Source organism: Chiloscyllium plagiosum, chromosome 6 (assembly GCF_004010195.1).
Source record: "Chiloscyllium plagiosum isolate BGI_BamShark_2017 chromosome 6, ASM401019v2, whole genome shotgun sequence".
NCBI lineage: Eukaryota > Metazoa > Chordata > Chondrichthyes > Orectolobiformes > Hemiscylliidae > Chiloscyllium > Chiloscyllium plagiosum.
In genome coordinates, this window is record NC_057715.1 from 53,976,835 (window position 1) to 53,990,432 (window position 13,598).

General features: G+C 38.2%; 1 protein-coding gene across 7 annotated transcripts in view; it reads left to right on the forward strand.

The window, feature by feature from the left end:
• Nucleotides 1-790: 790 nt before the first annotated feature.
• Nucleotides 791-13,598, forward strand: part of grm5b (glutamate receptor, metabotropic 5b) — a 584,754-nt gene continuing 571,946 nt past the window's right edge. The window contains exons 1-4 of one of the 7 annotated variants that reach the window (XM_043691556.1): nt 1,112-1,671; nt 2,599-2,764; nt 4,937-5,046; nt 9,077-9,932. In XM_043691556.1, coding sequence (XP_043547491.1) covers nt 9,254-9,932 — 679 coding nt within the window. In that variant the 5' untranslated portion in view covers nt 1,112-1,671; nt 2,599-2,764; nt 4,937-5,046; nt 9,077-9,253. Of the gene's footprint in view, nt 808-1,111; nt 1,672-2,598; nt 2,765-4,936; nt 5,047-6,699; nt 7,309-8,038; nt 8,140-9,076; nt 9,933-13,598 lie in introns of those variants that run through there. The other 6 variants (XM_043691557.1, XM_043691559.1, XM_043691553.1 and 3 more) reach the window with 6 other exon arrangements.

Below are 13,598 nucleotides of genomic sequence, written 5' to 3' on the forward strand. Positions count from 1 at the left end.
CATGCTATGAGGTAATTTGAAGGGTCAGGTTATGGAGTCAGTCAGAGGGGGGGCAGTTGGGACTAGTCAAAAGGGGATTAGTAGCATGGTCTGGGGACTAAGCCTGGTCAGTGAAGACACATCAGGTCAGGAAATAGCTGGGCTTGGCCAGGAGTAGGCAGAGTTTGCTCAGTTGAGTACTCAGGTCACTAGGGAAGAGTGATTCATGGGGTCATTTGCTAAGTTAAAATGTATAGGATTTCTTGAATAAGTAAGAAGATTAGTTGCATGGAGGAGCCATTGGACAACTGTCCAATGGGATGTGAAGTGATAATCTGGGGACGTAAAACAAGGTATTCAACCAAGTTTAGTGCTTTTAGTTTCTATACAAATTTGCACAGCAATATATAATCTGATATACTACACAATACATCCACTTATTATTCTTGCACTGATAAGCATTTGCATTTTCTATTTCTGTGTTCATCAAGGCAAGTCTTCAGGTACTGAGATCCCTTTCACCAGAACACAGGAGGCTAAGGAGAAGGCTAGGCCTTTTTAAACCTCTGAAGAGTTTAGCCGTGTTAGTAGGGAAATGTAATATCCCTTGTCTATTTAAACATATCACTGAGGAGAAAAACTGGAGGTATGGAATGTTCTGTTACAGGGATTGGCTCAAGTAGGGATCAGACTTTTAATGGAACATCTGCTGAATATTTGAAGTAGAAATATTTTAGTTTCGGATTTCCAAGAAGAATCAACACGGCCCTCGTGGTGCAAAGGTAGTGTCCCTACCTCTGAAGCAGAAGATCAAATCCCACTCCAGAGGTGAGTCATTACATCTCTGAGCAGATTGATTTGAAAACATTTAGGAGAATGAATAGAAACGCAATAGGCTGAATGGAGTTCTTCTATGCAGATACTTCTGTGGTGCTGTCAACGTTTCTGAGTACGCACATGTTTACCGAGCGTATTTCTCCAGAAATAGTTCCGCCACACACATAGGTTCAGAGTATAAATTATGATGACATGTTTGCAGTTGTCGTTCATTATTATGTAACGAACTTCCTTTGTGCAATATGCGGGAGGACTGTACTCTTCCATCGATAAATTGCTTTCCTCCCGCTCCCGGTTTACAATAATTTAACAAACATAAGCAATTACTATTTCTGCTTTGTGTGTTTTGTTTGACGTTCTCGCTATGTAGTGATCGGCTGGTGTGGCCATAACACCAGAACACACCAAACGTTTACCCTATGGAAATCTACCGAGCATTCCTCGTAGTATTCAACTCTCTCCTAATCCATTCCGTTTCACACAGACAACCCAAATATTCAATCCCTTCCTAATTTGGCACACGCAATCCTCTCCATGCAATCTGCAAACCTAGGCAGCAGCACTTTAAACTCTCCCCTCATTCAGTCAAAGGCAACATCAACCAAAGGGAGATCCACAATCTTCAACATGTTGGAATCCCTTACAGTGGTGTTTTTCTAACATCAAACGAATCTGGTTAGTTGATTGCAATAACGTGTTCGATATAAGTCACAGTTACATTCGCTATAAATGGAGCAAATTGAACACAAGGTTGCCATGGTGAAGATTGAATAGTCCTAATTCGAGAGCTTGCAATCTTCACACAATCTGCTGGATCAGCCAGACTTATTTGAAGGGATCACCTTAAGGAAACCGGTATGTTCTTTCAAGCTTTTGCTCGTCTTTGATTTGTTTATTGTGTCTTTTTTTTTTAAATTATTTTTAGCAAACGGAGTCATGCGCTTTTTGTTTATTTCAAAGATTGAGAAAATGAAATGCATCATGGAATTCCAAGATCAAATCCGAAATCTGTTACTGTAATCAATGCGCCAACATAGTGCTTGGGAACCAGTCAGACTTCCCTTTGCAAGGTTCCAGTCTAAAGCGCATACCTTTGGTCAGCAGTAGCAGCCCAGAAGAATGGTCATTGACAGAATTTTTCCGGCAAGCCGCAACGAAAGAGAAACGCGCACGAATAGTCCCCTACACAGCTTCCGGCTGCTTCCAGTTTTGTGAGCAGGTGTCATTCACCCTGGTGAGGAAGGATAATATTTTAACAAATATTTCTACGACGAACGCAAGGAATTGCGAAGTCTGGATAAATCGGAATTTCAGCCATTGTATAGTGACCTGGGCTTATCCTTGCATACTCGCTCTTTCTGCTCGTTCAGAGCGGTTGTTACAGTGGCTCCAGTATGTTTATAGTCCAAAGGAAAAACACACAATGGAATTCAATTTCAATTGAGCGCAAAACTATCAATGACAACTGATGTGTTAGTTATCGTAAGCGACATGAACACTTTTATTTCAATATCGTAAAGAATATTGTCCTCTCCACGTTCCTACAATTTACACCAAAGCAACTATAGTGACCTGGCGTTAGAATCAGAGTTCCTAACACTCCTACTTTCGTGCAGACTCATTCTGCAACAGCTACCCCCCCCCCCCCCCCCTTCCCACAGCTAAAGATGAGTGAGCACTCAGCTTATATTAGCAATAAGGACACAACATCACATCAGTGTCACCATCATGTACTCAGAGCTGCTGCTATTGTTTCTAATCTCCATTTCTTTTATTATTCAGATGAGATTCCACAGGCTAAAAGTAAAAGTCACAGATAATGGTGAAAACGCTCAGCAGGTCGGGCAGCATGTGTGGGGGCAGTTATTCGAAATCATAATTTTACCGCCTTCCTGCACGGACGCTGTCTAAGTGGCGGGGTGTTTCCCGCATTTTCTGCTGAGTTCCGGTACTTACTCATGTACAGCAAGTCTCTACTATTTCTTTCGAGCATCGTTGTAAATTTTACGGTTTAAACCGAAAATGTTTGAATGCGTATTTGTGAGTAGCGCTGTCTCTATATTGCCGCTTTCATTGCTCACAAGTCTTGGGCGCGCTACTATTCTGTGCATGTAACTATCTTTACTTCTGGCCTCCGTGTGTGTGTGTATGTGTGTATGTGCACACCTGACTGGATTACAATTTCTCTGTCTGTGAAGCGACTGAATCTCCACCTCTCTGCCTCTATCTGTATGCTAATATCTCCGTGTTTGGGTGTGTTGGTTTAATGTCGACTCAAGCACCTCAGAGAGAGAGAGAGAGAGAGGGACATTGCCTGCCATTGCTCATGTGCCTTTTGGTATAGCCCTTTTTTGATTCGAATATTCTTCCTGTATGTAAAATATGTGTATCTTATATATGTAACCATTTAACATGTAGCCTCTTAATTTGTGCTCTTCTCTGACTGAATTCCATGGCCTTCAGTCAGGTTTTGATCCTCTTAAAGTACTGAAAGTACACTTATCAAATTCACATGGCACCCTGAGTGACTGTGACCATGCTTAGTTACTCTTTTGACACCCATCTTGACCTGCATGAAGTGTTAAAGCATACCATCCTACTGCAGGTACCTGGCACTCTTCCATCATTCAGCATGTTGAGACTGCTCTCACCAAGTCACATCCCGGGAAGATCTGCAATGGCTTCTCTTCCTACTCATGCTTCTGCTATTCCAAAGTATGCCAAGAATAAATCCTTCCTTCATTAGATTCCATGTTTACATTGGCCTCAAAATTTCTGTCACCATCACATCTCAACACTCAATCTGTCTTTGATTTGTTTGTTCCATATTCACCCTGGGTGAGCAATCATTTTCTCCCACTAAATATTGAGAAGACCAAAGCCACTGTCTTTGGTTCTCATTCCAAAAGTATGCATTCCCCAGTCAAAAACTCAATCCCATTTTCTCCATTGATTTGAGGTTGAGCCAGAATCCGTACAATCTTGGTATCCAGCCTTGGTGTTTAGCTTTCAATCACATACCTATTTTGTCCAAAAGACATTCTACTTCCATATCTATGGCATTATGCACCTTCAGATCTCCCTCAAATAAAACTGGCTCCATGTTTTTGTTAGCACCAAACTATTTCAATGCTCCCATGGCTGACCTCCCAACTTCCATAGCTTCATCTACTTGAACTCATTTAAAGATCTTTCATCTGTATCCAACATGAAGTTCTGTCCATCCATCTATCCTGTATTTGCTGGTGAGCATCAGCTTCTGAGATTTTGAAAGTTCCCACTCTTGTTTGCAATACCATCTACAGCCTCACCAACACCCTTCCATTCCCTCTGTAATCTATGGAAACGTACCTGCAGAATAGGGTTACTGCAGCTCTAGACTTTTACTCTTTGCAATATTAGTTGGTCTGCCACTAGTGGCTATGCCTTCAGTTTCATGATCCTAAGGCCCCTTCCCCATTCTGGGCCTTTCATCCTTTAAAACACTCCTTGAGACCTATCTCCGTGACCTATATTTTGGTCAGCTATCTGAGTAACTGCTGACGTTGACTGTTCTTAATGTCTCTCCTGTGAAGTGCTTTGGAGCATTTCATTAGATTGAAGGCATTATACAATCTCTTGTTGTTATCTATGTTTGTGTGTCAGTAAAGACTCCTTATGTGTTCCCGTGTGGGTGTTGTGCACTTTGTAGCATCAGCTATGGTTTAATTGCCTGGTGTAATGAGATGGGTAAGGGTTGTTGATTCTTACATTTCCACACAGCAGGTTACAAGAATAATGACCAATAATTAAATGGAAAGTTGACGGCAAAATTTAAGCAACAATTAAGCATTTGCATTTAGTTTTTTAAAACTATTTAAAAACAAGTAAATAACTTACATGTAGAATCAGATCATTTAGTGGGCAAAGAAGATTTCTTTGTCTTCATGCTTTGTTTCTGTACGTTTGTAGCATGGTATTTGTTTACTGAGAAGGACACCCAACCATTGACTTTGACAGTTTGTGAATAATTAACAAATTCGCCAGGAAATATACTTATGATAGCTATTAATTATATCAAAAACTCGAAATATTAAGTCCAGAAATTGACAGCAAATACATTTGTTTTGTTTACACGTAGTATGACCAGTAAAGATGTATATTTTGCAAGTACCACTCAGCAAATGTTCTAAATTCGAGGGGCAAGATATGCTGCCTAATATCCGAAATAAGGCGAAGAAACACAGCTATGTAAGTCAAAATTGGTATCATGTGTTTTCTAATGTAAACGCGTGATAATTAACTCTATACATCACGATATGTTGATTTCGTGGAGTATAAAATGATCGATCCCAAGGGAAGATATCACCTAATGAAAGTATTTGAATAAGCAAATAGAAATGATTTATTTTGTAAGTCAGAGAGAGCACGTTCAGATTTCAGATCTCCAGCACATTGGAAAAACTCAATATCTATAAAGGCAAACAGATAAGAATCTTTGGGTGGCATCATTATTTCGTCTTACAAATCAAGATTAATCTCTTGAAATGCCCAAACAAATAATTCACATTAGAATCAATTAGAATCTACGTGCGTCTCTGCTGTTTTAACTCCATGGAGATCCTCAATGCGGTTAAAAAAATCGGCAAGGTATTCACTTTCTTGTATTAATTCGGATCAAGTTAGTTCCTCATGAGAGGATTGTTTAAACATCGTCCCCGAACTTTAACATACACACTTTAAAATTCCAAAGGATTAGTTGTTTTCCGTTGGCTTTAGGCATTCCTTGGGGCAGGGTGAGGTTATACATGTTCTGACTATTTTCAATGTTAACGCAATCCTTAATTTCTAAGATGTGTAAGAGGATAGCTGAGAATTCTCTACTATGGACTCAGCGTCCGAGCGGATGTACCTCACGTCATTATTATTTTCTTCACATTTCAATTTGTTGTTTTAATCAATTATAGAAATAATTCTACAGAATAAAAACCCGATACATGAGATGTATGTTGGCGCTTAAGATATCCTTCTGTGCCTTGAATTGAATATATTCGTAAATATACAATACGGGTGAGAAAGGAAACGTGTTACTTATATTAACAGTGGCAACAGCTTCACATTAACTATTAAGTTAGTTGGGTCTGCGTTAAGAGACTACACAAACGAAGTGAGATGTCTGTAGAAAATAGTACGGTCGAGATTCGAAATCCATTATATTTGTTGAGAGAATGGAAATTGGTTTCATTTTCAAATAGATAAAGAACGTTAGTCTAAACTTCAGCAAATCGGTCAAACCACATGAAATTGGCATGGACAAACTGCGTTCCATTCATAACACTTCTGAATGCTCACAATTCAAACATGTATTTGCGTTTTGCGTTTCGAGCAAAGTTTTACAAGTTCATTACATTGATATTCTTTTTTAAAAAATAAGCTAAAATAGACGATCCTCACTTTCCTACTATATTTTTTTTTGAAGTCGCACAATAAATGGTCTGTGGATGACCCTCGCACCTTGGTGTTGGTAATCGTCACCATTAGGTCGGAGGTTAGACGGTGGTTATGATAGCACTTCTCCTGTATTTTAATATTGTTATCATTTGGAGCTTAATTGAACAAGTTGTTTATTTCGGGCTTGTTTACAGCCACTATTGACATTGTCGAACGAAACGGAGCTGTACCTTCCGTCAGTTGGGGTGAGATGTTATTATTGTTAAACTTTGTACCCTTTAAGTTACCTTGGTTAGATGTTGAAATATAGATTATCATCGGTAGATGGCGCCCGAAGTTTAATATTGGACAGTTCTCAAACCATTTTTGTTTAATTTAGCATAATAAAAGAAAAATATAAAGAAACAAACGGGAACAACGTTTAATGATTTATTGAAATCGCATCTTTTCATCTACGGTGAGACGGAAATCTAATTCAGTCAGAAGCTGTTTTCCATGCATGCATAATACCAATCTCATTTGCTAAATAGCAAACAAGATGTTTAGATGCATTTTTAAAGCCTGTCGTTAAGATTTGGTTTATTCATCTCATTGACTCATCCTGCAGTTTCCCAAACCTATCGTGCGTGGCGCGGAGAAGGAACACAAATTTTAAGCCCCCCTTTTTTTAAAAAAATGACATTGAGAATGAATCGGATTGCAAAGATAGAGAAAAGGTGCGAACAGTTAAACGACAGCGTGACACGATGCTGACTTGCGGTCTGTTCGGGTTTGAATCTCAAAGGCTCCAGAAGGTACGTGTCTGCAAAGATTGAGCGGTCTGCGCCGTCCCTAACCTGATTTTGAATGTCAAATGCATCAAAGATCAGTCACACCGCCAAGCAGCTCGTGGGATTTTTTTTAAAAAAAAGCCAACTACTGCCAGCTAATACAGAGAAAGCTTCCCGGAGCAAACCGCAGGGAAAACGAGAATGTATTTACCCATCCTTAGTTATCGCTACAGCTAGACAGTAGGAGATGCCATCACAGGCGGAGTGGGCTGCCAGGACTCCAGACCTTTGGGTAAATATAAACTGCAGTGTATTTTATAGCGACCAGTCTTTATTTATGAGAAGTCACACGTATATGGAATTCTGTAGTTTTATTTACACTAAACTGTTTTGTACAGTGCAAGTGATGTCATGTTGAATTAAACCGGTTTAATCAGAAATGACGGGAACGTTAATGTAGTAATTTGCTAGTCTTTGGCCCTATATTTCCAGCTACTTCGAGGAATAGTCACTCTTGACCTCCCCCCCCCCCCCCACCCCTTTCCCACCGTCTCCTTCAGCCGTTTTCATGTCTATTCAGCTTGTTCCAATATTGCATCTAACCCCGAGTATTTCCAACTCGGTGTTCACTGAAAGAAAACCGACATTTCGAGAATTGCAGCAGGTAGGTTATTTGTCGAGAAGTAAGTGGATGAACAGGTATGGACTGACCATGTAATGCAGTTCTTAGTCTTTTCATCCGACTGCCAGGGGAAACGATCAGTTTGGGCTTGGATTCGGAAGGTTTAGGTCGATGGTTTGGCAAACGGCACTCTGGTTATTGAGATATTCTTGTCAGAGAGAAATTATGAGGGACCCTTAAGTCTCTTCAGACATCAGCGTAGGGGCATAGCGTCTTTGTGCAATAACAGCAAGATATCTTCAGAGACTGCACGTATAAATGAAACTACCGAGACATCATAGAGTAATAGGTCAGATGGAATGATGGAGTAAAAGGCAATCTCTGTTTTCTATTGCAATGAATGGACAATGGATCATTGTCGTTACCTGTGAGACGATGCAAAGGGTGTAAAGACTCATTGACACCACAACAGCTGTATAGTACTGTCAGCCTTTCATCAGTGTAAGTGAACCTTGTCTCGTTTGGTAATCATTTATTGGGATCAACATTTATACAATTCTTTCAAAGAAACGTACACGTGCAACGTATTACTGGTATACATATTCGTGATTTCTTAACGCTTTCGTATGTAACATTCAAGTAAAACCAAAGCATGATTTTTTTGGGACCAGCCTCAATTTTGGAGGAGATGTTAATATATGAAAGATGACACTGGTTGACAAAATATGATGCGATCAGAATTATACTGAGTTCCACTAGTAATATATGTATAACGCAGTCCTTAGACCAGGATTAAGTCCTAAAACCAAATATATTTGAATACTTTGCTCCATGTAAATTATAAGTGCCCAGAGCAAAACTTACACTAGCGACATAAATATCACTGGTTTATTTTATTGCAGCACCAAGGAAAACAAAACAATCAAAATATAGCAAACAGAGGCTTAAACAAATCAAATGGTTTGTCATAAAGCCAATCTTATTCTTGAGATCAGGTTTGTTCATTCTATTTAGTTTGTGATGGACTTGAATTATTGTTAGTCTCGTGGACAGACAGAACCATTATAAGAAATACATAACGTTTCAGTATGGAAATGATTTTCCTGTGAAGTTGCTCCATGTGACATAATACATATTTTTTCAACACCATTTCATCTACCTATGGAAAGAAAATTGGCAAATAAGTATTCTGCCTAAAGATGGATTTTCAATGTATTTACTCAGAAGTATACTGCAAAACAACATGACTTAGTCTGAAATGATCATCCTGCAATGGACTCAAAGCAGTAACCCCATGTACTATTGTCAAAGCTCGAAAATCTCTTTGGGCATGATAGCTAGCAAATTTATTTCGTCATATGGCTAATTAGTACTCTAAAAGAACATGCGGCAGTCAATTCTCAGTGAAATTCTGAATTTTTTTTTCTTTTCTTAATAGGTTTCGAGATTGTGACATCCCTGGAATCACTCAAGAAATGACCTAGGTTTGCAAAGATGGAGTTTGGAAATTCTTGATTTATCCCTATTTATTGGTGAACATTTCCTCACCTGCTTTTAAGTTAGTTTCAACCTTTCGTCGCAATGCTTTCCTGAACTCCAAGAACACTTGTGTAAGATGATTTCCCTACTGGGGCTCATGGTTTTAGTGACAGCGGGAGATGTTTTCACGAACTTTCACTTCAGCGCCTCAGCCCAGTCAGGTGAGCGAAGGGTGGTTGCTCACCAGCCGGGGGACATCATCATTGGGGCTTTATTCTCAGTTCACCACCAGCCACCCGCGGACAAGGTCCACGAGAGGAAATGCGGCGCCATAAGGGAGCAATATGGCATTCAGAGAGTTGAAGCCATGCTGCACACGCTTGAGCGCATCAATGCGGACCAAATGTTGTTACCAAACATAACATTAGGATGTGAAATTAGGGACTCTTGCTGGCACTCCGCGGTGGCTCTAGAACAAAGTATTGAGTTTATAAGAGACTCTCTTATCTCCAATGAGGAAGAGGAGGGAATAGTGCGCTGTGTTGATGGAACTACCGTACCGTTCAGAGCCAAAAAGCCCATCGTTGGCGTTATCGGGCCTGGTTCCAGCTCTGTGGCCATTCAAGTGCAGAACCTACTGCAACTTTTCAACATACCTCAAATTGCATACTCTGCCACGAGCATGGATTTAAGCGATAAAACATTGTTTAAGTATTTTGTAAGAGTGGTGTCATCTGATGCCCGTCAAGCGCGTGCCATGGTTGACATTGTGAAGAGGTACAACTGGACTTACATCTCCGCTATACACACAGAAGGTATTTTACTGTTTTCTTTTTTTTAAGAGAGTGTTTAGTCTTCCGTTAATCTGTTTCGAGTCTGTCAATGGCTAAATAGGCTTTAATTATCCATTACCACCGTAGTAATGCCAGCAAAATGTTACAATATCTGCCTGCTTAATATTCATCAGTATATAATCAAAGATGCAAAATTGTTTTTTTTCAGGTTTTGAGTTTTTTTATTGTTGATTTAGTTTGTTTTAAACAAAATCATTTACAGTATTGAAAATATATTTACTTATGTTGCCCCTTATCGTTTTGGTTCTTAAGCTTAAGATATTTAGAACCTTCGAAAACAAAATAATACTTATATGTATATAATATTCTTTAATATTTGCTAAAGTTTTTCAGTTAGTAATATTATTTGTGAAATCCAAGGAATACTTCTTAAAGTTAGTTATAGTTGATCCTTGATATTCAAATATCATTGGGTACTTTAGCTATCATAGAAACTTATCTGGAATTGTGCTTCACTGCTGAAATACTGAGAATGGCATTCTACAATTCATTAGTTTGCTAATGAATCAGTATGACTCATAAATTAAACTGCAAATATTAAGAGTCAAGAGTGTGGTGCTGGAAAAGCACAGCAGGTCAGGCAGCATCCGAGGAGGAGGAGAATTGACATTGCGGGCATAAATCCTTCATCAGGACTGATAAATTCCTGATGAAAGAATTATGCCCAAAACGTTGATTCTCCTGCTCCTCGGATGCTGCCTGACCTGCTGCGTTTTTCCAGCACCACATTCTCGACTTTGATCTCCAGCATCTGCAGACCTCACTTTCTCCTGGAAATATTAAGACTATGGCCTTCATAAAGCTAGTTAGCTTCAGTTATGATTTTCTGCCACTGGAATCTTACAAGTAGTGTACAATTGCTATGGCTAAACTATTTAGAATTTCTAACATCATAAAGCCAATAGTACAGGATACTACCGCCTTTGTGTTTAAAAGGGAAGTAAGGGAAGTCAGGAAGGATAGATAAGAAAAAAATCACAGTTAGAGTTTTATCATATGAATATAGAGGAAAGAAAGGAGTTTTTTGACTCCTTGTACATTAAATGAACTCTTCGCAAAATACAATTGAACTACAAACACCTTATAATGGATGCACTGTCCTTTATAACAAAACATTTTACAGCAAGTTGTATTTATTGCAATCAAATTTGATTTACTGGAGTATCACCAAATCACAAAATAGACTTCCACAGATTGACATTTATAAATCAGACAAAACGGCAAGTTGAATTTTATTATATTCAGCAGCTAAATAGCGACAATAGAACGTAATCCAAAAGCTATTTAACGGTAATAAATTGCCGCATTTACCACATCTTCAGACTGTGAGTGGACCAAAATCAATTGTCCTTTGCACAATGGCCCTAAAACAAAAACAGCAAATGTTGAATACATTTCAATTCATAGTAATTCACACAGCATCTGTGAAGAGAAATGCCAAATTAACAGTTTAGGCACATCTCTTTGTTCAAACTGCTAGTAATCCGGGCCCAGAGAACAAGTTAAAAATGATTTTATAAACAGGTATGAATATGAATAACTGGTGTGGTTTAAGAATTGAAAAGGTGGGTGTACAGAGTAGCACAGTAAAGATTTATGTATTTTTCTGATGAGGGGCATCATTCTGTTTACATAGAATATTGGTGTCCAAACTGACAAATTTATGATTGCCATACATGATGCACTTGCATGTATTGGCAAGTACACATTTTAATACACAGCATCCTCTTCTTTACAGATAGCAAGAACATGGACATGTACTGTGTCTATTCCAACTCAACAAAATAGGTGATAGCCATTTCCCTAATTCATTTCTCAGGGTAATGGTGCAACCAATCAAAATCCACCTAGCTGGTTGAAAATTTTTAAAAAGCTTGGCAGTTAACTGTCGATCATTATTAATCAATGTAATATCTCAACCAATCACAGTCCATTTGCCAACCAATTACCTTTTTCCTCTGCAGCATAAATTTTGGTTATCCCCTTTTAATAAATATTCTTGTGAGTTGCCATAATGAGTTCAAAACAAAAAACCTTGACAAATGTGTTTTCTTCAGCAATACTCATATTCTGTTCTATCAAACATTAACAGAAAGACACTTAACAGACTTTTAATGCATGAGTTATGTGTATGTACTATCCAGTATTTTGATATCCATAATGAAGTAATATGGTTACTTAAATAGTTACTGCCCTGGGCAAAGTGAGTCATTGTGACATATACAGACGTTCACTATTCTTGTTATTGAGTGTATTTGAAAGGCATTTACAAATGTTAGATTAATCATTTGGAAGACATTTCGAAGTGCACAGGTGGTTCATCATTCAGTTGGCAGAGATAACTCTTCCAGAAGGCATTCTTTCCTTGGCGTGATCCTGATCTGAGAGCTCAATAACTATTTTGGTAATTTGAGCCTAGAAGTTGAAGATAATAGAATTGTTATGTCTAAAATAGTTTTGTGACAGATCTCTATCAACTATTTATAAAACATGTAAATCAACTTCAAATAAATAAGTTATAACCCATGTCAAAATAACTGATAGGGACATGTCATTAATTGATACATTAAACATTACATGTTACCAAACCAATATTAACTTAGAGACTACATACTAAACGTATGCTTGTGTACTCGTTTGTAACCTTAATGTCTCTTCATGTGCAGAATCTTTGATTGCTAACGTAAAACAGAGCAGAATTGATTACTGATCACATTAAAATTTCCACAACTGATTTCTATGAATTATTCTAATTAAGCAATTCATTAAGAACTTAACACATTGTGCGAAAGAGGACAGGAATGTGAACAATGCACTAATCTTAATGTAAAACATTTTAAATTGTAGGAAAAAAATGCATTTTTAGAATAATGCCTCTGAATTTCTGGAATTTTCATATATGGAATCTATATATTTCCCCTGTCATGTCAGTAGAGAGCAGTGATGTTTTATTTTGTTTACTTGTTAGAATCTAAAAACAATTACTAAAATAATGAAGCCACAAAGTCCATTGTTTCAATTGAGAGAATTTTACTACATAAATTGGATTTTAATTTGGATAAATATGAGGTTTTGTATTTTGATAAAACAAACAAAGGCATAATTTATACAATTAATGGTAGGCCCCGGGTAGTGTTGTAAAACAAAGAAACCTGGAAGTTCGTGTACATAATTCCTTGAAAAGGGAAGGATATTATTAAACTGGAGAGGGTTCCAAAAATATTCACTAGGATGTTGCTAGGAATGGAAGGTTAGAGACATAGAAATAGACTGGAAAGGTTGGATTGTTTTTCACTGTAACACAGAAGATTAAGGGGTGACCTAATTGAGATTTATAAAATTATGAGGGGCAAAAGGTTCTTTTCCCTAGAGCTGGGGAGTTCAAAAGTGGGAGCATATTTTTAAGATGAGAAGAGAGAAAGATTATAAAGGATGTGAGGGGCAACATTTTTACTCAGTGATTTGTGTGTAGAATGAGCTACCAGAGAAAGTGGTGGATGCAGGTACAGTTACAATGTTTACAAGACATTTGAATGAGTTCATGAATAGAAAAAGTTTGAAGGGATATGGGCCAAACACAGGCAGATGGGACTAGTTTAGTTTGAGAAAATTGTCAGCATGGACTGG